This window comes from Manihot esculenta, chromosome 1 (genome assembly GCF_001659605.2).
Source record: "Manihot esculenta cultivar AM560-2 chromosome 1, M.esculenta_v8, whole genome shotgun sequence".
Taxonomy (NCBI): domain Eukaryota; kingdom Viridiplantae; phylum Streptophyta; class Magnoliopsida; order Malpighiales; family Euphorbiaceae; genus Manihot; species Manihot esculenta.
In genome coordinates, this window is record NC_035161.2 from 3516264 (window position 1) to 3538517 (window position 22254).

General features: G+C 27.4%; 2 protein-coding genes across 2 annotated transcripts; both read right to left on the reverse strand.

Moving 5' to 3' along the window:
* Window positions 1–2442: 2442 nt before the first annotated feature.
* On the reverse strand, window positions 2443–4721 carry LOC110630570. The gene is made up of 2 exons (XM_021778113.2): window positions 4211–4721; window positions 2443–2899 (listed from the first exon to the last, which is right to left on the reverse strand). Exons 1-2 carry the CDS (start codon window positions 4664–4666, stop codon window positions 2726–2728), a joined length of 630 nt encoding a protein of 209 aa, XP_021633805.1. The 5' UTR covers window positions 4667–4721; the 3' UTR covers window positions 2443–2725.
* A 3714-nt stretch (window positions 4722–8435) lies between these two features.
* Window positions 8436–9570, reverse strand: LOC110610257. Its single transcript, XM_021750100.2, has one exon. The coding sequence runs from the start codon at window positions 9315–9317 to the stop codon at window positions 8613–8615; it is 705 nt and encodes a 234-aa protein (XP_021605792.1). The 5' UTR covers window positions 9318–9570; the 3' UTR covers window positions 8436–8612.
* Window positions 9571–22254: the final 12684 nt, after the last annotated feature.

Below are 22254 nucleotides of genomic sequence, written 5' to 3' on the forward strand. Positions count from 1 at the left end.
GCCCTTTCAGGCAACCAATTGCCTATTTAGGCGATGTAAGAGTGTTCTTAAGTGACATAAGAGCGCTCCTTCAAGCAACCAATTGCCCATTTAGGCAACATAAAAGCGCCCCTAGGCGACGTGAGAGCGCCTTTTCAGGCAAATAATTGCTTACTTAAGCGACGTAAGAGTGCCCCTTCATACAACCAATTGCCCATTTAGGCGACGTAAAAGAACTCTTAAGCGATGTAAGAGCGCTCTTTTAGAAAATCAATTATCCCCTTTGGTTATCTACACACCCTCATCAGTAACTGATGCCCATGCAGCTTCTCATTATGAGAGCATAATGCTAGATCTCATCAACGTCAAGCCATTAAAACAAGATGGGAGTGCCCTTTCACGAAACCAATTGCCCCCTTAAGCGATTTGCACGCTCTCATCAGCAACTAATGCCCATGCAACTTCTCATGATGACAGCATAATGTCATATCTCATTAATGTGAAGCCATTAAAATAAGATGGAAATAAAAGTTAGTAACATTTATTTAATCATACAAGTCTATCTATTGAAACACTTATATTTTAGTTACGTATTGATAACTCTAGTCTTCTCATCTGTATTAAAATGCACTCATAAAAACATTATTAACACAAACACAAGTAGCCAAAAAAATCATAACCTCCAAGATCAAAACACAAGGCGACAAATTCGTCAAAGAAAATATCAAAACAAATCATTATTAAAATTTTACAAGACGACAAGTTTGCTATGAGAAAAGTCAAAGCAATCACCAAAGTGATTTATCACCAAATTTTCATAAGGCGACAAGTTCGTGAAAGGGAATAATTCAGTATCGAACCTAAAGATTCAACTACTGTAGAGGGGATTACTGATATAGCTCAATATTAAAATATATTAAATTTGCATCTCAATAACTCAAATCACATCAATTATTCAAATATCATATAACTCCGAATAAGATGTACAATCCTAATCGAAATATAATATTATCCATATAAGAATATTATCTTTATCTGATAAGATTTCATATCCTATTTTATTTAGGACTCCGTATCCTATTTTATCTAAGATTTCATATCATATTCAAACTTTATCTTACACACATAAAAAGCTCACAACCTCCATAATTAGGTATGTTATTCTCTCTAATAGTCAAATTCATAATTTACTCATAACATATATTGACTTAAGTATCGGAGAAGTCGCCAAGCTTTCTTACTCGATATTCTCTCTTATTTTACCCGAAAATTTATGATGTAAACAATAAAAATTAGTATCAAATCACTAAAAATTTGATTAGTTATTAAGTTTTATAATGTCTCAACTTTGCTAAAAATAATAGTGTCGAAAAAATAATATTAGTGAAATAAATAAATAAGGAATAAAATAAATTTAATAATTAAAACATTTTTTTGGACTCATTTATTTTAACTTTATTTTCAATTAGTGATTCATTTACCTTTTTAAAAAGTATTTGAACTGGATTTAAAGAAGTAACTTATTTCTCCGACAACAAAAAAATTAACAACTTTACATTTCTAGAAAGTAAATAAAAGTAGCAATTAAATAAATAAAATTTTAATAATTCTTAATAATTTGAAATTTCTTAGTTTAGTTATTTCCAATTAAATAAGTCCAGTCAGAAAACAAAAAAAATATAGAAAGACCATTTGCCAATATCACCTTTTCTTGGTTCTAAAAGCTCAATTTCTAATTTTATCATTGTATTGTGATATAAATTATATTCAATGGAGTTTAGGATTTTTATCCTTAAGTGTTTTTATTACTAAATCTCTTTTATTTTGATTATTTTATTATTTATTTCCTTTATTTTATTAAAATTTTCACATTTGAAATGCTTAGAAGTTCTAATTTATGGAGAATAACCAAGTTGAAATGAGAGAAAAAAAATATTAATCACTCCCATGTAAAAACTTCTAGAACCAAAATAAGAATAATATTAATTGAAGAACTGAACAAGAATAATATAGGAAAAATACAAATTGAACCTAAGATTTTAGATCTAGAAATAAAGTTTAATTATTTGAGTAATTTTAACAGTTAATCATAGATTCCAAATGAATTCTAATTGATTTGATACTATTAAAATAGGTATTAATTTGATTGGTACAAAACCTTAGCACCTTCAAAGAGAGCTTAGGATACTGTAAAAAGGTATGTATTCAGTTTGAATCTCATGAATAGAGATGGACCCAGTACAGGTTTGGACCCAACCAAAACCAGCCTGTCAAAACTGGAGCCAGACCAGTTAAACCCGGATTTGACTAGAACCACCTTGAATTGGACCAATTTTGATGGGTTCAATTCTATTCTAGGTCTGAATTGGAAACCCACCACGTCCAAACTTATGAAAGAGCTTTTACTTACTAATTTTCCAAGTGCCCTTATCTTTTTTACTGACTGAATTGGACCCCTGCCTATATACCAAACAAAGTTGATTCCATTTGAAGCTCGCTTTCAAAGTAACTAGCAATTAGCAAGATTTACATGACAGAATTTTAGATGCTGAAGATCACCAGCAATCATATGGCCTAACATTTCAAACCTGCTAGTAAACCGAATTCATACTAACAAATCTTTTCTGTATGTTTGAGAAGTTGCAGCATGGGAAGCATTACCTTATCAAGATAACTTACATAGGATTTCTTTAAGCCAAGAAATATGATTACTGCCATGGCCCTGTTTCATATTTGTTTCAAGCAACTATTCCAAACTAGGCGCCACCTCAGTGGGATTGGATTCAAACACATCAGAGTTAGATCCTTCAGGTCCTTCTAAAAGCTCTCGAGATTGGATTGACTCTTTGTATGCAGGAGTCTCCTTAAAATCTGTTGCTCCTTCATTGTATGTAGCCACAGCAATTCCACATGCAATTAACTGTCAAAAAATGTGTAGAACATATCAGCCTTAAGAATCAAGGAAAAAAACATACTTCTAAACCACCACAAGGAGCAGAAATAATTGGTACTATTTACTTTTGATTGAAGAGTGGAGCTGAATAATTAGGCGAGAGGAGAGAGTTTGTGGAAGTGTGATCTGGACTTGCATTAATCATTGATAAAAGTTTAGAACCAACCAGTTAATTAATCTTAGTAATTTAGACAATGTAACTTGAAATACTCCATTTGAAACCAATCTAAACTGGCTCAGATAGCCGCAACACTGAAAAATTTAACTGAAACCAGGCCCAACTTGGGCTAATACCATATTAGCATCTTGGGGTGGAGGTGAATAATTGGGCTAGAGGCAAGAATCCAAAAAAGTATGGTTTGAAGTAAGTCTATCCATGATTCCAAGGTGTCTGGAACCAAATTAAACTGTATTAGAATTGAAAAGGAACCTCAAACAATATTGAACTCGAGTCTACTATTTTGTTTCTAAGTCTAGTTCCTAAAAATCAAAAAACCAAAAGTTTGATTCCAATTCTAATTCTTAGGAAGCATACCAGAATGGAAAACCTGTAATTTGGACTTACTTAGCCTTGGTGAATCATCAGCAAAAGCTTAGTCCTAACCAATTACTTAATTAACCTTTTACCTTCCATAAGCCCATTTGCATTTAGTTATTCAGATGATGTGGGATTCTACAAGTACCATTTCAATCTATAAATTATACTATCCAGCTAGATTTCACAACATAATGCATCAACATTTTTCACTATCCACACAACAATGATTTCACTTCTCACCAATGGCTTAGTAGCTCAGTAATAAGTTCCTGTCCCATAGAGAAGCTTTTAAAAAATTTGTTATTGTGATAACAAAAGATATTACATAAAAATACAGCTCAGGAGTCAGCTACCACTAGATTCACTATAAAAGAAGCCATGTGAAGATAGTTTTCCAAGTTCCACATGTTCCCACCCTCATCCCTCTTTCATTTCCAAATGATTACAGGTTAATAACTCCCTCCCTTCCATAATTTTTATCTTTCCAATTTTAATTATCTTGGAAAGTTAGAATACTAAGTAAAGTGAGCAAAAATTATGTGAATGAGGGATTATTTGTAAATTTTGAACATAAACACAAGGCAAATCTTTCAATTCCCAGTTCAGGATTATTGCTAATAAGAATTGATTTGTGAAAAGCAGAAACAATTAACCATTTCTGAATCTCTCTCTCTTTTTCCAACTGTACAAGAACAAACGATTGGAAATCAGAAATCAAGAGGAAGAGATAAAGAGATTACCGCAAAACCAATGCCAAAAGCCCACAAATACTGCACAAAGAACCCAAGAGCATCCCACTGCGGACCTTCCCAGAAGTCTGGGTCATCTCCAGGTAGCTTAGGCAAGAAATAGCCATCATCCTCTACATCAACTGTACTTGTACCCACATTTTGAACTTCCCTTGCACTAAAATCTTCACTACCAGCAGTCCTTTCAATCTCAGCAACCCCTTCTCCTTCTCCTTCATCTTCCTGGTCTCTGGTGGTGGTGGAGCTCCTCCTGTTCTTGCTGTCAAAGCGACCAGTTCGAGACGACAGCTTCTTGGCCGCGACTATATGGAGAGCTCTCCTGGGTGGGAATGGGAAAAGGATTTGGGGAAGATGGAGGAGGCGGTGGTTGTAAGAGTGGTTTCTGGTGGGATAGTTACAGATGATTCTGCCTCCACCGCCGTTGCCGGTGACTACAAAGAGAGCCATGAGTGAGAGGAGGAGAGAACTGGGACCGCTATTCTATTTCTTCTGTGGATAAAATGCCAATTATACGTTTGTTTCAGATCCGGGTTGATGAATCCGATTTTCTTTTTAAAAAAAGGCTCGGATCCGTTTCGGCTCATCTACGCGGGCTTTGGGCCCAATATATTTGGGGCATTTTGTTCATTTATTTACTTTTTTACCCTTTTTTTTTTTAGTTATAGATAAATGATTGGATAAGCTGAATGGTTCAATTTTAATACAGTTATTATTGGGTTAAATTCATAATTAAAAATTAAATTTTTTTACCTTTAATTTGAAAACTAAAAATTATAAAAAATAAATTTCATTATTTTATATTAATTCTATTTTTTGGAATATAGTAAATAAAAAATAAATTATTTTAACTTTAATCCACTAGGAAATTATAATTTTATAATAATTCAATTTGATTAATTTTCTTTTTATTAATTCTCACTTTTATTTGAAATTTAAAATTTTACCTAATTTAATTTAATTAATATTTTTCAATTTTAATATTTGAGGACATGATAAATGGAAAAAAAATCATTTGACTCCCCTTCCTCCAATTGCTCGCATCCTTCTGGCCATCCAGCCTCCTCATTGGATAGTTCATTCTGATTTTCTTTTTCTGCTTGATTGGGAAAAATTATTTTTAAAAATACTTCATTTTGATTTATTTTAACAACTCCAATTTTTTTAAATGATTTATTTTGATATTGCTGTTAGATTTTGATAATCTGAGATTCAGAAAAGAGGGTTTTACAACGGCTCTGTAAGCTTAGTCCTCTCCTTTTATTCTTTTCCTTCGTCTGTCAGTGATATGTAACGGTCTCACTGCCATTGGACCACCTGTCTCTGCCATACTGATACGGACGTACGAGAATATCAGATATCTGCTTCATGCGTAACGGCCATTTAATTCTCTCCTGGCACGCATGCGGATGAACCTACTGAGCGGACAGACTGACTACTTTTTCTCCCTCGGGTTGGACTGGAGAGTGAGATTAGGGCTGGAGTCCAAGGAAGGTTTGTTCTTAGGGCCGAAAGAGTTGGGCCGGCTTAATTGAAAGACTTAGAGGGAGTTCGGTCTTAAGGCTGAACAGGCTAGACCTGATTCATTTGGGAGGGTGAAGGGTCTTCAGATAAAGTGTTATTATCATGGGTCAAGTCTTAGACTAAGATAATGAGATCCAGTGGTCATCCCATTTAATTTATAATAGTTAAGTAGTTTTTTTGATATTGATATTGCTATTAAATTGACACTTGTAAGATTCTTGCAAAGATGGCAGTTTGCATGCGATTATTGAGTTTCCTTAGGCTGATTTTGACAAAGATTTAGCCTGCATGTCATCGTTGCTCTATTCCGAAAGGGTGGAGCTTAGGATCATTCGAAGTGATCCAATGTGTTTTTTTAATAGGGTTATAGTTTTGTAGGTTTTTTTCTATGGTTGTCGCAGGACATCTCTAGAGCATATAGCCATTCGATTGTTAGGACACTTGCCCTTAAAGGGTGAGGAGACATTGATGAATTCAGGTAGTATCCCTCCCCTTATTTGGCTAAAATTTGTAAGTTGCAGTTGTGCTAGGTTGGTCTTGATCAATGCTCTTCCGTACATTGTATTGATCTATTGATGATCTTAGCCGTGACTTGGTTCAATAAAGAAAGACAGGTGGCAAAAGCAAACTTTCTTTCAATAGTTGAATCATGAATTACGTTAAGAATTCTAATATTTTCTTTTGAAACTTGTTTCTCCGCTTCATTTACGTCAAATAGTATGAGATTATTAGAGAAATGAATATTTTAGTTAAGAATTATTAATTAAAAATTTTATATTAAAAAATTTGAGTTTGAGAATCACCTTTATCCCCTCCCTTCACTATTAACCTAATTATAACTAATACACTGTATTTTTTTTGAAGTCAACTAATACACTGTATTTAACACTACTCTTTCTAATTTCTAAAAATAGTATTTTTTTTCAACACAAGCAAAAATTTTAATTTTATTGATAATTTTGATTGATTTTATAAGTGCAAGTTTTATTTGTTTATGTCAAACGTTTAATTATGGATATCGATTATTTTTATTTTTATTTTTTTAAATTTTATTGAGCTTAATATTTGAAAGATAAAAAATTTGACGATTATTATATTGTATAGTCTAAATGTAGCTTTAGACTTATGCTTGATTGACCTCTTGCATGTGTTTAGTGTTTGAAACTTTGGAGATTTTACTACCAAACGATATTGTGTTTGACTTCTTTCGAGGCTAGAGGAGAGTAAGACTCCCCACCATTATCTAGAGCAGTGCTTGGATTGGTTAGTACATATAATTATTTTGGGACAGATATTTGATTAGTTAAATTTAAAATTAAATTGAATCGAATCAACATAAAATTAAAATTTTAATATTTATAAAAATTAAATTAAATTAATTTTAAATATAAATTATTTAAATTAAATCAATATAATTCAAATCGATTTAATTAATTAAATTTTTTAATAATTTTTTTATTTTTTATACTTTATTTTTAATTTTTTAAATTTAATTTAAATATTTTAATTTTAAATATTAATTTAATCTCTTTATATTATAAAAAATAATATAATTTTTTTTTTATAAAAATGAATCGAAACGATAAAAATTTTAAAATTTAAAACTAAACTGAAATAAATTTATGAATTAATTCTATAGATCATTTATTTTTATTTGAAGAAAGTACGGGGCACCTGACCTATTTAGCGGTTTTGAGATTTCCTTGGCTTGTATCCTCCATGATCGAAAGGAGCTCCAAGGGATTGTTATGCGTCGACATTTTTCTGATCTGGAGCTGATGAAGATGATGGATTTTGGGGCTGTCGACGATTCAGAATCTTCTTTGGGTTTTAGGGGATTGAGGTTTCTAGGTTATAGGATGGGCTGGAAGGAGGATGTAAGGGTGATTTGGGTTGAGTTTATTTGTTTGCTTTTGAATTATTTCTAGACCCACATCTTATAACCTGCCTTTGCGCCTTGTTTGATGTAATTTATACAATTAAAAAACATATTTAATGAAATATCTAATATGTTTTTTGATATTTAAAATTACTGATAAAAATATATATTAAATTATTTATTTTATTATTTAAAGATAAATATAGTTATTAATTTATTATCTAACAAAATAATTTTTTAAAAACATAACTAAATATTACTCCTTTTATTTTATAATTTTTATTTATATATATTTTTAAATTCTTAAAATTATTGCACATTCTTATTTTACATTATAATATTATATAAATTAATTATTATAATTTTATTTTATTTTAATATAAAATATAAATTGACTACTGTAATTTATTTTATTTTTAAAATAACCTTTTAATACTCTTTTTCATTTAAATATTATTTTTTAATAAAATTTTAAAATATCTATTAATATTTAATAAAAATTAATATATTTAAAAAATTAATAAAAAAATATTTTTTGACATATATAAAAAATAAAATAAATAAAAATTATAATTCAGAAACAATATTACTTTATGTTATTATATTTTTTATTATTTTACAATTATAAGTAATACCTTAATATAATATAAATTAAAAATATAACTTAATACTCAGAAATTACAAATATAATTTTTATATATATATAAAAAAAAGCAAATCATAGGACCCCTCATTACGTATACATGGCTTAAGTTTTTAAGTTTATATATGCTTTTTAAAATAATATTAATTTAATAAGTTAAATAGAAAACAAAATAACGCACAAAAATATTCCACTTTCCATTTTTTTCCTGTCTTCCCAAATTTACAACCTACCTCTACGGACAATGCATTTTCAAAGAAACGACCCGTTAACCGCCAAAATTCCGCATAGCACGAAACTCTTTTTTTTGACAGTTAACGCCATTTGTTGATACAATTTTTTTTTTTTTTCTACAAGGCAGAAAGCGACTCAGGCTGCCACTGTCCACCCGATATATCGTTTGCCGGAGCATAGTTCTCCGACGAATAGTCAAACAAGCCACTTAGCGTCACAAAATCTCCACTGTCATTATAGCTACCATTATAACTACTGCCACTCGATTCACCCGCCAGTCCAAACTCACACGAGTCATAACTCGGTATCCCGTCCTCGAACCCTAAAATTTCACCAAAATCTGCGGCGCCAGATACGCTAGCTTCCGCAGCCAAATCTACTGCACTGATCTTTTCCTCGCCGGAAAACGTCGGCGGCAAGCCAAGCTCGTCGTCCGAGGCTTCCAGAAGGTAGCCAAGCTCCGGTTGGCAAGTATCGGTATGAGTAACGGGACCTGGAACAGAAACCAGGATTTCTTCTTCAAAGCTTTTGATCACCGTGTCAAGACCTTGAATAGTTGGATCATCGGACTCATCAAGAATATTAAGCAAATCATCCTGGATCCGCTTAGCATCCGGCGAGTTAACACCAGAGTCATCCGATTCAACAACAGTAACATCACTCTTGCACGAGTTCAAACCCGAACTATCTGAATCCAGGTGAGTTTCACCGAGATCAGTCGAGTTTCCAACCGATTCAAAACGGGCGAGTTTAGACTGATGCGAGTCACAGTCCTGGTCATCCAAGGCCCGTTTCCTGTTGTGTTTGGTTTCTTGGTCCATTAAACTAATAATAGTTTCAGATTCAAAAAGGGAACAAATAAAATCTAAGGCAAAGAGATGCTGTCGTTATGCTTGCAATAGTGAGCAGAGTGGGTGGCCTATTAGAATAACGAGTATAAGGGAGGAGAGAGAGAGTTGTTTGGTTGATGGGAAAGTGTGAAAAAGAAAAGCCTCGATTTAAGGGTTTAGAGAGAGAGGGTGGGAGGATGTAGAGAGAGAAAATAAGAAGGGTGGGGCGAGAGGGAAAGAGAAATGAGAAGGGTATATATAGGGGTGAGAAAAGAAAGGGATTTGGATTTTGCTGCTTTAATTTTTTTTTTAAAAATTAGGATAGTGACATGGAAGCGTGCCTCTCGGTTTTCAATTTCTTTTTTTATTATTTTTTCAAATTTTGATTATTTTAATAATTTTTTATTAATATTTTGGGTGTTGGGGATTTTGCTTTACTGGCAATTAACTAAATTTGAATGAGGACTTTGAAGTCCGCTCCGGACCCACCGAGGTAGGGGACTATCGCAAATGAGAAATCATGTGGTGTGTTTGGGGAGTTGCTTTTTAGGATTTTTTTTATATTATTTTTATATATTTATTTTATTTTATTTTTGACATATTCCATCTTTCCAAATCAAATACATATCTCTAAAAGATAGATGGTTGGTATTTTTCCTCTAAATTTTGGTTTGTGTATTTTTAGTTTTCCGTTGGACTTTCTTTTATTGCAAATAAAAATAATAATAATTATAGAGGGCTATTTTTTTAGTAAATAATAATATTATTAAATAAATTCTATTAAAACTATTTGTCGTTTATATATTTTTTTAATTATTTTATTTATTTATTTTTATTTTTTAAAGAAAGACAGTAATTATTACTTCTAAATATTATCATAAAAACGCAATGTAAATTAATCATTATAGGAGTAAAATTGTAATTTCTTTTATTAATTTTAAAAATTTTAAGGCGGTCAGTTTCACCAATATAATAGAATAATATTTTAAATTAATAAACTAAATGGATTTGTATATATTTAGTAATAAAATAAAAATAACATAATTGTTGTAAATTTAAGATAACATTTATTATATTTTAAACAATATCATATTTTTTATTTATTTCATGTGGAGTTTAATTTATAGATTTTTAAAGCAAAATAATTGTACTATTTGAAAAATTTTTTTTATCATATATACACAAATATCGCATTAAGAAATTGAAATGAGAAAATACTATAATAAAAGATTTTTAATATTTTAAAAAATCTATTAATTACCTTCTACATGTGAGAGCTAATTAGAGATTTTCTATGAATTAATAAATTTTTTAAATAATAAAATACTTAATAATTAAAATTAAAATAAATTAATTAATAGAATTTTTAAAATATTAAAAATATTTTAATATATTTTTAAATAAAATGATTAATAAATTTTTTATAATATATTTATTTTATTTAAAATAATTTAATCATTAAAGCTAAATTTCATTTCATAAAAAAATTATTACTTAATTTTCATAATATAGAAAAAATTTATTAATTAATTTTTTAATTTTAAAAAATAAATTAAAACATCTATAATATTTTAAAAAATTTACTAATTAATTTTATCATTAAATATTTTATTATGTAATCTCTATAATTTTAATAAATTTATTAATTAATTACTTAAATTTTAAAAAAATTAATTAATTTTTTTATATTAAAAATATTTTAAATTTTTTTAATATTTAAAAATTAAAATTAATAAATTAACTAATTATAAATTTTTTAAAATAGAAATAATTTAATGTAGTTTTTAAAATTAATAAATTAATTAATGAATTTTTCGGTAATATAAGTTTTAAATAGTAATTTTTAAATATAAATAAATAAATATGCACTGCCTTTCTTGACTATGAGATAGTGGACCAGGGGCTAACGTGTCACCGTTTCTTTGCTCAGTCCAACGTATACCTCCTCTGTCGATATGGAGCCAACTGATTGCATAGGCTTTGAAGCATTTTATCAAACACCTAGAAGTCATTCACTTTTTTTTTTTTTTTGAAATAGCATTAACTTCTTTGAATATCAACCAAGTATTCATGAAATAAACTTTATTTACGTTACCAACTCTAATAAAAAGGATACAACCAACACATCAAAAACTCAATATTTAGCAGGCAAGAAAAACAAGAGGAACAAAACAAAATAACAAGTGATTTAAAATCCATAAATTTGTATTCAAATTACAAATGATTTTCCTTAAAAATTCATTTTATATATATAAAATGCATGCAAGCTGATCATGGTCCATGGCACTCCAATCTGCCCAATGATTCTTTGGCCAAAAGGAAATTCCAACTTCTCCATGTCCGTTGCTTCTTCAGCCTGAAAGTAGATCTTGGTTCATGACACTCCAATTTGCCCGATGCTTCTTCGGCAAAGAAAAACCCAAATTTATTTATTTGATACTGATTCATTCTCATTTTCAAAAAAAATCTTTTTCTATGATTGCAGTTTTTCTTGAAATATTGAAAAAGACAAAGACAAGAGATGGAGAAAGGAAAGAGAGAGAATAAAAGATTTTTCAGTTGATAAAGGAGACGTGTTTCTTCAATTCATAGAGAGAAATAAGAATTTATTGAAAGGGAGTTAATTAATTACGATATATATAACTTTTTATTTAAAATTGACGAAATTTATTATAAAATAATGAGAGATATTTTAATTAATTTAAAAATTATAAGGATTAATTAATTAATTTATTAGAATATAAAAATTAATAGTAATTTATTTTTTAAAAAAATTGTAAAAATTTGAAATAAATAAAATATAAATTAAAAATATAGCTATTACTAAAATTTCGTTTATTTTACATAAAATATTTTTTATTTTTTTAATGTTTATAACATTTAAAAATTTTAATTAATAAAAAATATTTTTGACTAAATAAAAAAATAAATCATTTTAAAGAAATTTCTATATATAAATTTATAAATAAATTTATTTTTAAATTAAAGTTAAATAATAAAAAATTATTTTGTTAAAAAATATTTTTCACATAAAATATTATTTATAGAAAATATTTTTTAAATATAATTTTAAAAAATAAATAAATATAGCCTAAGAAAAGAGAAAAAATTACTCTATTTTAAGAAAGTGATTTATTGGATAATAAAAATTTAACGAATTAATTTAACGTTAAAAGAACTCTAAAATTTCACTCCATGAAATTCTCGACTTATGCATGAGGGTTTTATTATTAGAAAATTATTATTTAGTTATTATAATATAAAAATTTATTAATTAATTTTTTAAAAATATATTTAATATTTAAAAAATTTATTAATTAACCTTTTTCATTTTTAAATTAAAACATATTAAAAAAATTAAATTTAGAATTTGTAACACTGTTGTATAGTTTAAAAAAATATATACATATATTTTTAAATTCAACTATTTAATAATATTATTATATATAAATTTATTTTTAATATATTTTATTTTTTCATTTACAAGAAATAAAAAAATTAAAATAATATTTTTATATATACAAATTATTTAAAAAAAAAAAAACGTATCGTATCGTAAATAATAAATGTCTGAATAAATATCCTACCTGAAATTAGGAATTTACTGTATAATATCCGAAGACGATATCTCATGCTGACGTGAACATGCGGTGGCCACGTGGCTGTTGTTTCTTTCCTTCATCGACAAGTAGCAGCGAGTCACAGTCCTTTCTGAAATTCTCCACCTACTCAACTTAAGAAAACCGCTGACAAATTTAAACCAAATTTTAAAAAAATCTTTTTTGTGGTCCCCACACCTTCCTTCATTCCCGTGCTAAGCCGAGCTTCTCTCACAAGAGCCGAATTTTCAAGCGGCGCCGACAGTCGGAGCGGGCTTATTCCTGAACGGCCTCGGTTAATGCGTGGGAAAGGTCCCTGTCAATTGTAGATCGGAACACGTGGATGCATCAGGATAGTCCGCACACGTAATTGGCGATTTGAAAGTCATCTGCGATGCGCAGATCTCAAAACGAAGATATTTTATAGATCCCTGTTTTAATTAATTTATGTAGTGCGAATGAATTGTCGCCGCTTGACGTTTCCATGTGAAGCAGAGTCTGATTTCTTTCTTAGGAAATTTACTGGTGTAGAAAAACTCTCCATTTGATTTTTTAATTTAAAAAAATTAAAATATTACTGAAATTTCACCCGATTTATTTAAAATTTTCTATTTATTTAATAATATGTTTGTAAATTATTTATTTAATTTAAAATTTTAGTTACAATATAATTGAAATATATTTAATAATTTATAGTAAAAGATTAAGCCAATCCAATTTATTATTTAAATAATAATTTAAACCAATTTTAATAATTTTAACAATAAATTTATTTTTATTAAAAGTGTCACACCATTTTTAAACAGTGGCAGAGGAAGGAGTTTTTTTTTTGTAGGGCACCGCTATGCACTGCTGCGGCACCACCGACTGCGCCGCTGTGACACCTTCATCCTCTTCAAAACATTTTTCGATCGCCGATTCGACACGTTCCCTTCTTGCCTTAGCCTTCCTCCGTCCCTGTTTTTAAATATTTTAACTAAACATGTGACAGTTTAAAATTTAAAAAAAATTTAAAAATTAAAAATAATTTATAATCACTAAATATTTATATATTAATTTACATAAATTAAATAAATAAATAAAAAATTTTACGTCTTACCTTAGAATTGATTGACAATGACTTGACTTAATTTTCCAAGCAAACACCAACCACAACACCACGAAACTATGTTATAAATTAAATGCAAAATGCATAAAATAATTATAATTTAACAAAAATCATATCCAACCTGTAACGAGGCAAGCAACAAGAGACGAGAGCCTTCAATTGTAGCAGCAACGCCGAATCTGACTGCAATAAAGGAAGGGGATATAGCAGAGTTCAACCTATCAATGACGTACTAAGATAATGATCGCAAGATATAATAGTGCGATTTCAAAATACTGATGCCATCGAAAGCAGAGCCCTCTTTAGAAGCTGAACAAAGCACTCATAAATTGCAGGATTCAATGAAATTACGATCTTAGGCTAAAGATCGGTGCTTTCCTCGATCATCTCCCTTTTCCTTTTTCCCCCTCTCCCTTATCTCTTTTCCTTCCACACAAATTGCTCAATTTAGATACACATTCGTAGATGCTTTCTTTTTAATAAAAAATAAATGGAAGACTTCATGTTAAATCTGTAATTTTCTACCTAAATCAACAAAATACACTTATATATAAATTAAAATAAATTTAGACATATTAATAAACTACTATATTTTATGACTTAAGTAATGGCATGTGCGAGGTTGTAGAAGTCTCACCCATGAAAAAAAAGGTTAGGATATCGTAACGCTCGGTATTCAAAACGCCAAGACTTGCCATTTTCTGAATAGATCGAGTCTCACATAAAGTTACCGTTAACAGATATAATTCAACAGATCTCTATTACACATATTATTATGAGATTCCCTATCGATTGGCTGATACCAGCTGGATTTTCAAGAGATGCAATAACTAATTCTATCTTCTTACAGCTAAATAATGCCTCGCCCCTATCAAAAGAGATCTTGGCAGAGATATTTTTTGCCAAGTTCAAACTTTCAAGTTTGGACAAATACGATGGAACAACATATCTAAGAAGTCACCTAGCGATGTTTAAGATAATAATGCAGCTCCACGATGTCAACGATTTTGTGTTGTTTCGAGTGTCTTCATTAACACTCATAGGTTTGACTCAGAAATGCTATCAACATCTAAGCTCTGGTTTAATTTAGAATTTTACACAATTCGTTATGTTGTTTAAATCCATGTTTATTACTTATATACCTCTTAAAAAGTTTTCCTCTGACTTGCGGAAGATCCGTCAAGGAGAGGACAAGTTTTTAAGAAGTTTTATCTCACAGTTTAATGCAGAAGTAATACACGTGGAAAAATTAAATCATTAGATAGCATGTAAAGTGTTGAAAAAAAAAACATGCAACATCAAGTTCATGGATTCTCTAATAAAGAATTCAGTTGCTACGTACCAACAATTAATAGACAAAGTCTAGAAATACATCAGGCTGGATGATGAAGTCCAAGCGTTGAGAGAGGACAAAAGGACGAGTCAAAACCAAAACCAAAAGCCAAAGAAGCGAGGATATGTGGGACAAGAAAAAAGCCACAAGGCGGGTATCCGCAAGGCCCATAATTTGGGTGTTATTCCCGCTAAATAAGGCATTTTATACAAAGGCCACAAGGCAAATATCAGCAAGCTCATAATCCGGGTATTAGTCCCACTAAATAAGACATTTTATGCTAAGGCCATAAGGTGGGTATTCGCCAAGCCCATACTCCAGATGTTAGTCCCACTAAACAAGACATTTTATGCAAAGGTCACAAGACAGGTATACGTCAAGCCTATAATCTGGGTGTTAATCCCGCTAAATAAGACATTTTATGCTAAATTTACAATGTGGATATCAGTCAGACCCATAATTAGAGTGTTAGTCCCACTAAACAATGCATTTTATGCTAAGACCACAAGGCGAGTATCTGCTAGGCCTATAATCTGGGTGTTAGTCCTGCTAATTAAGGCATTTTATACCATGCCATAAGGCGAGTATCTGCCATGTCCGCAACCAGGTGTTAGTCCTACTAACTAAGGCATTTTATGCCACAGTCACAAGGCGAGTATCCGCCAGGTCTATAACCAAGTGTTATCCGCGCTAACTAAGAAATTTTATGCCAACGCCACAAGGCGAGTAACCGTTAGGAGAGTCTTTGGGTGTTAGTCCCAAAAGACAGAGGCAAGTTTCTACCGAAAAGAGCCACAATGCAGGTAACTGCCAGACTAGTCTTTGGGTATTAGTATGAAAAGACAAAGGTAAGTTTCTATCGAAAAGCACCACAAGGCGGGTAACCACCATACAAGTTTTCGGGTGTTAGTCAAAAAATACAGAGGCAAGTTTCTGCTAAAAAACGCCAAGAGGCAGATAACCGCCAGGCAAGTCTTTGGATTTTAATTCCAAAAAACAAAGGCAGGTTTCTGTCAAAAAGCGCCATAAGGCGGGTAACCGCCGGACGAGTCTTTGGATGTTAATCCTAAAAAATAAATGCAAGTTTCTGCCGAGAAGCGCCACAAGACATATAATCGCGAGACGAGTCTTCATATGTTAGTCTTAAAAGACAAAAGCAAGTTTCTACTGAAAATCACTATAAGGCGGATAACCATCAGGGGGGTTTTTGGGTGTTAGTCCCAAAAGACAGAGGCAAATTTATACAAAAAAACACCACAAGACAGGTAACCGCCAGGACCATAACCGGGTGTTAGTTCCAAAACCGTGGAAAACAGTTGTAAGTTTCGAATCTGAATAATCAAAAACCGATGGGGGGACTTCTAATATAACGCAATATTTGCCCAAAGTGTGTCATCGGTTGTCACCACATGACAAGGCCACATGGCAAACTTTAATAAATTATGACACACGGTTGCATAAGTCTCACCCATAAAAAGTAAGGCTAGAGAATCGTAACACTCAGTGTTGAGAACACCAAGACTTCTGAACAGATCAAGTCTTTACATAAAGTTATTGTTAGCGGATACAATCTAACAGATTCTCATTACACCTATAATCACGAGATCCCTTATCCATTAGCTAGTATTAGTCAGATTTTCAGAAAATATAATAATTAACTCTATTTTCTTATATTATAAAAACTAAATGATCACAAAAATCAAGATACACTCTTCTAATATAACTACTCTTGAATTTAAAACATCTCATTACACTTATCATTATTTTCAATTTATTGATTTGAACGCCAAAATAATTGCCGTAAACTGTTTTTACACTTCATCAAATAATAGATCAGTGCCATTTCAATATCACTACAAAATATATATATTAAGGGATAAGAAATTATTTTTAAATTTTAATTGCCCTGTACATAAAGTTGTAACTTGAAATTACTAATTAAAATAAAAAAAAGTTATATGTATATTTTAATGATAATAATAAGAATAATATAAAAATAATTAATTAAATTATATGCTCCTTTCCACCGTGTCCCTTTCTGGATAAGTTCATAATCAACACGTCTCAATTTGAATAGTGATAATCAGGACTTTTCAATTTTAATTTTGATACGGTTATTATAAAGAATTAAATTCCAAATCAAATTTTTGATTCTTTTATTTTAAAAATCATACTTAGAATTAAATTTCATTACAGTTTCCATACGATTATAAATAATTTTGATACAGTTTTAATTCAATTTCAATTTCTATTTTAATTTTTTTTAGTTTTAATTGAAATTTTAATTTTTTAAATAAAATTATAAAATTATTATATTTATTTTAAAATATTAAATAATTAATATCAATATAATAGTAAAAATAAAAATACTAATATTTACATAATAATAATATCAATATTAATATATATTTTATATAATTATTATATTATTTTATATATAATTGTTAATAATATATTTATATATATATATATCATCTATTTAGATAGAATAAATTATAATTGATTAATTAAATTATATTATTAGAAATTTTTAATAATTAATTAGATTATATAATTATTTTTTAATATTTTTAGTAATTATTTAATAATTAAAAAATAAAATTATATTTAAATTATATGAATAATTTAATTTATAAAAATAATTAAATAATATTAAATATAAAAATAATAAAAGAGAATACATATACACAGAAAAGACCTAAACTTTTATTAAATTTAAAATAACTCTCAAATAACTATTTTATTTATCCTTTACTTATTTATAATTTTCTATTATATATTATTTAATAATTTATAAAATTTAAATTTAAATTCATTAAATAAAATTCTCTAATTTTAATAATACAATTTATAAAATCATATTAAAAATATATAAAATATAAAATATATTACTAAAATTACATAATATAATCATAATATCGCTAAAATTATTTAAAATATATATATAATATCAATTTTTTGATACAGTTGTGGCTTGATATAATTTCAATTTAATTTTGTATAATTCTTAATAAGAAATTAAAATTAAAATTAAAATTAAATAATTAAATAAATTCAGTTTAATTATTTTAATATTAATAGTTTTATTACTATTTAAAATTAAAAAATTTTCAATTCGATTCAAAATCTCAAAAATCGTGACATCACGTACAATCGGCAAATATAAAACATGTGATTATTTTAATATTATTTTTAACAAAATTTTATTTATTAATTTTAATATTATTAATATAATATATAATATGCTTTAGTTCATAATTTACTTTCTTAAACAATATATTTAATAAATTAAATTTTCATTTTCATATTTCAAAGTAAAAAAAAAAAAAAAAACTCAAATTCATAACAATTTTGCTTAACAAGTAAGCAAACATCACGTTCAATATATATCCCATTCAAAATCAATCACTCTCTCTCCAGATTTTTGGGAAAAATTACTATTTAATTTTTATAATATAATAAAATTTATTAATTAATTTTTTATTTATTAATTAATTAATATAATAAAATATTTTAAAAATTTAATTAATTTATTATAAAATTATACTTTATATGATTTTTAATTAGAAAAAAAAAAAAAAACGGAAGTTGGTTGTAGCCTGAACTCTAAGCCGGCCACCTCTATATGGTATTTAATTATGCTTTTAGAAATTTTAATTAAAATACTCAATTTTATATAAAAGATATAAAAAAATCTCATTATTTTATTTATTTTCCCTTTAAAATTTATAACTTAATTTATACCAAAATAATATTTATATTATTATGTTATTAATAAATAATAATTTTTTAATACTATAAAAAATATTAATATCATAAATAAAATATAATTATTAATTAAAATAAAAAAAATAAAAAAATATATTTTATAATTTTATTCATTTTAAATTTTAAATTTATAATTTAATTTATTAAATTAATATATTATAATATAGATTAATCTGCATAAAATGTTTATATAATATATTAGTATTTAAATTAAGAGATTTACACGAAAAATCCTAAATGCGTATATTTAATTATTTATATAATTTTCACTCTGTAGAAATGTAATATTTTCTTTATTGTATTTCATAATAGATATTATAATCTATATGAGAGACGATATCTAAATAAAAAAGAAAATTAAATATATGATTATACAAATTATTAATATATTTCATATATTTAATTTATTTAATTAAAATATTTTTATATTTTTAATATTAAATTAAAATATCTTGTGACTCTACTCCCTTAATTATTAAGAATGTCCATTCAAATTTTTCAATTTTTTTTATTAATTTGCCCATTAACTACAAGATGAGAGGTAAGAAAAAACTAATAAATGACTTAGAAAAAAAAAAGATTCGAACAAATCAAAATGAACGAGACACTCAATTCAGAGTACTGAACCCAAACCACCAAAGCACACGCTAACTCCACATTGCAAGGCATTGACTTTCCACTATAGTCATCGAAAGCATAGCAAAGCACAACCCAAACCAACGATGGTGACAGCCGAATCGAGCCACTGTTGCGATCTTAGAGCCAAAACAACATAAACAAGCAATAGAAAATAAGTCAGGAGGAGAGACCCTTGACAACCAATAAGGGCAACGTGATAAAGTTTCTGCCAAGTTAGTTTACAGAAGCGTTGGTCATCCAATATAGCAATGCAATACTAAATTACTAAGATCACATGTTAGAGATCTTTCTCAAAATGCAGAACATATCAGTCTGATCGCTAAATTTATCGAGAAATCTCTAATTAAATACTGTAGATATCTGAAATAAAAATTAATAAACATATCAAAAATAAAAAAAATTAATTCATCTACATATAATAATTAGGGATAAATATTCGGTCGATTCGATTTAAAATCGAACTAAATAAATTAAAAATTTTAATTAAAAATTAATATTTTGATATTTATAAAAATCGAACCGAACAGATTTTAATCAAAAATTAAATCGAACTGAATTAGTTTGATTCAGTTTGATTCGGTTCGATTTACTCGATTTAAATTTTTAATAAATTTTTTATTTTTTATATTTTATTTTTAATATTTTAAAATTTAATTATAATATTTTAAATTTAATATGATTTAATTTTTTTATATTATTAAAAATAATATACTATTATTATTAATTAGTTCAATTTAATTATTTAAATTTTTTTAATAAAATTAAATCAAATCGAAATAAATAAAATTTTTAAAATTGGAAATTAAACTAAATTAAAATAATAAAAAATTAAATTAAAATTTTAAATTAATTTAATTTAATTTATTTAGTTTAAAAGATCGAGATGGAAGAGGCCCGAAAAGGCTTAAAATGCTTATTAAATTAAGAAGGGTGAAGTGATCTGAATAATTTTAGCATCCATTAATTATTAAAGTCAATGAAAAAGAAATCCTACTTTTGATTTTTATTAAGTCACATTTAAAATTTTTTAAGAAAAATAATAATTAAATATATTAAATTTTAATAAAAAATAAATATAAAAATAAGACTATTATACTTTTTAATTAAAATATTTATATAAATAATATGAATTTAATTAATAATTGATTTATTAAATAAATAAATAAAAAATAAAACTAATGTGGGAATTAAGAATGATTTTGCAGTGCCATGTCACTATCAGAGGCGGCTCATAGATGGGATCTATACGACAAATTGAATTATTTAATTTTTCTATCGAGAAATAATGCGAAAGGGACTCTGATTAATTTCTGAGCCACGTGTTATTTGGGGTAACTTTTTTTTCTTCGTTAAAAAATTAAGATTTTCTAAAATTAAAAATCTAAATTTTATCTTTCAAATTAAATTTATCTTCAAAATTATAAAAAATAAAATTTAATATTTTTATTGAGTAAATTTTTTTTTTATCATTTCTCTTTACAAATTGAGCAAATCGATTCGAATTGTGGGATTTATGATAAATTATCATACTAACTCTCAATTAGTTTTCTTTGTTTCAGTAAAATTTTTAATAATTTTTTTTCAAAAAGGTCTAATAATATTAATAAAATATTAAAATTAAGAAAATATTTTTTCTCTTTTGATTAATTTTGAGAAGAATAAATTAATTTTTATAAAAATAAATTACTTTTAAATCAACAACTATTTTTCGTTATTAATTTTTAAAAATACAGATTTTTTAAAAAGAAATTGCATAAAAAAAAACAAAGCTTTAAGAAATCATTTAGGTTTAGACCATTTCAAATTTTGTATAAATTAAAATGAATTAATTTAAATTAATAAATTAGTTGGCTTGATTTATAAGCTTAATATTAAATATAATTAAAAAATATATAATAGATTGTCTTTGTCAAATGTCAGAATATGACATAAATCAAACAAGACATTCAATATGGAAGTAATATAGTGGTCTGTCTGCTCCATTATTGACTAAATAGAATGAAATCCCAATATCAATTATTGATGCCTTTGGCAGAATTATTATATTAAAATAATTATCATATGCTAAATTTAATAAAATATTATATAAATTATTGGACTAATTCCATAAAAATAGGGTAAATTTTGAAGAAAATCAAAGTAATTGGTCTCTTTTGGAAGTGGGGTATCTTTTTAGTTGTGAGCTGATGATATCCTTTGACATTGGCCACTAATTTTATATTATTATTTATTATTGTATATTTGAAAAATATGCAATTGTGGCTGCTTGGGTGGTTTGGGTAGATATGAAATTCCTGGCTGTGATTGCATTTTCATGGGTTTTTTTTTATTTAAATTATGTAATTTTAAAAATTAATTTACTAAGATTATCTATGCAAGTAAAGTTGATTAAAGGTTTTATTTATTTATTTATTTGAGTTAATACTTCTAAAATTACCAATTAAATAAATATTTATAAATTTAATGTTACAGTAAAAATTA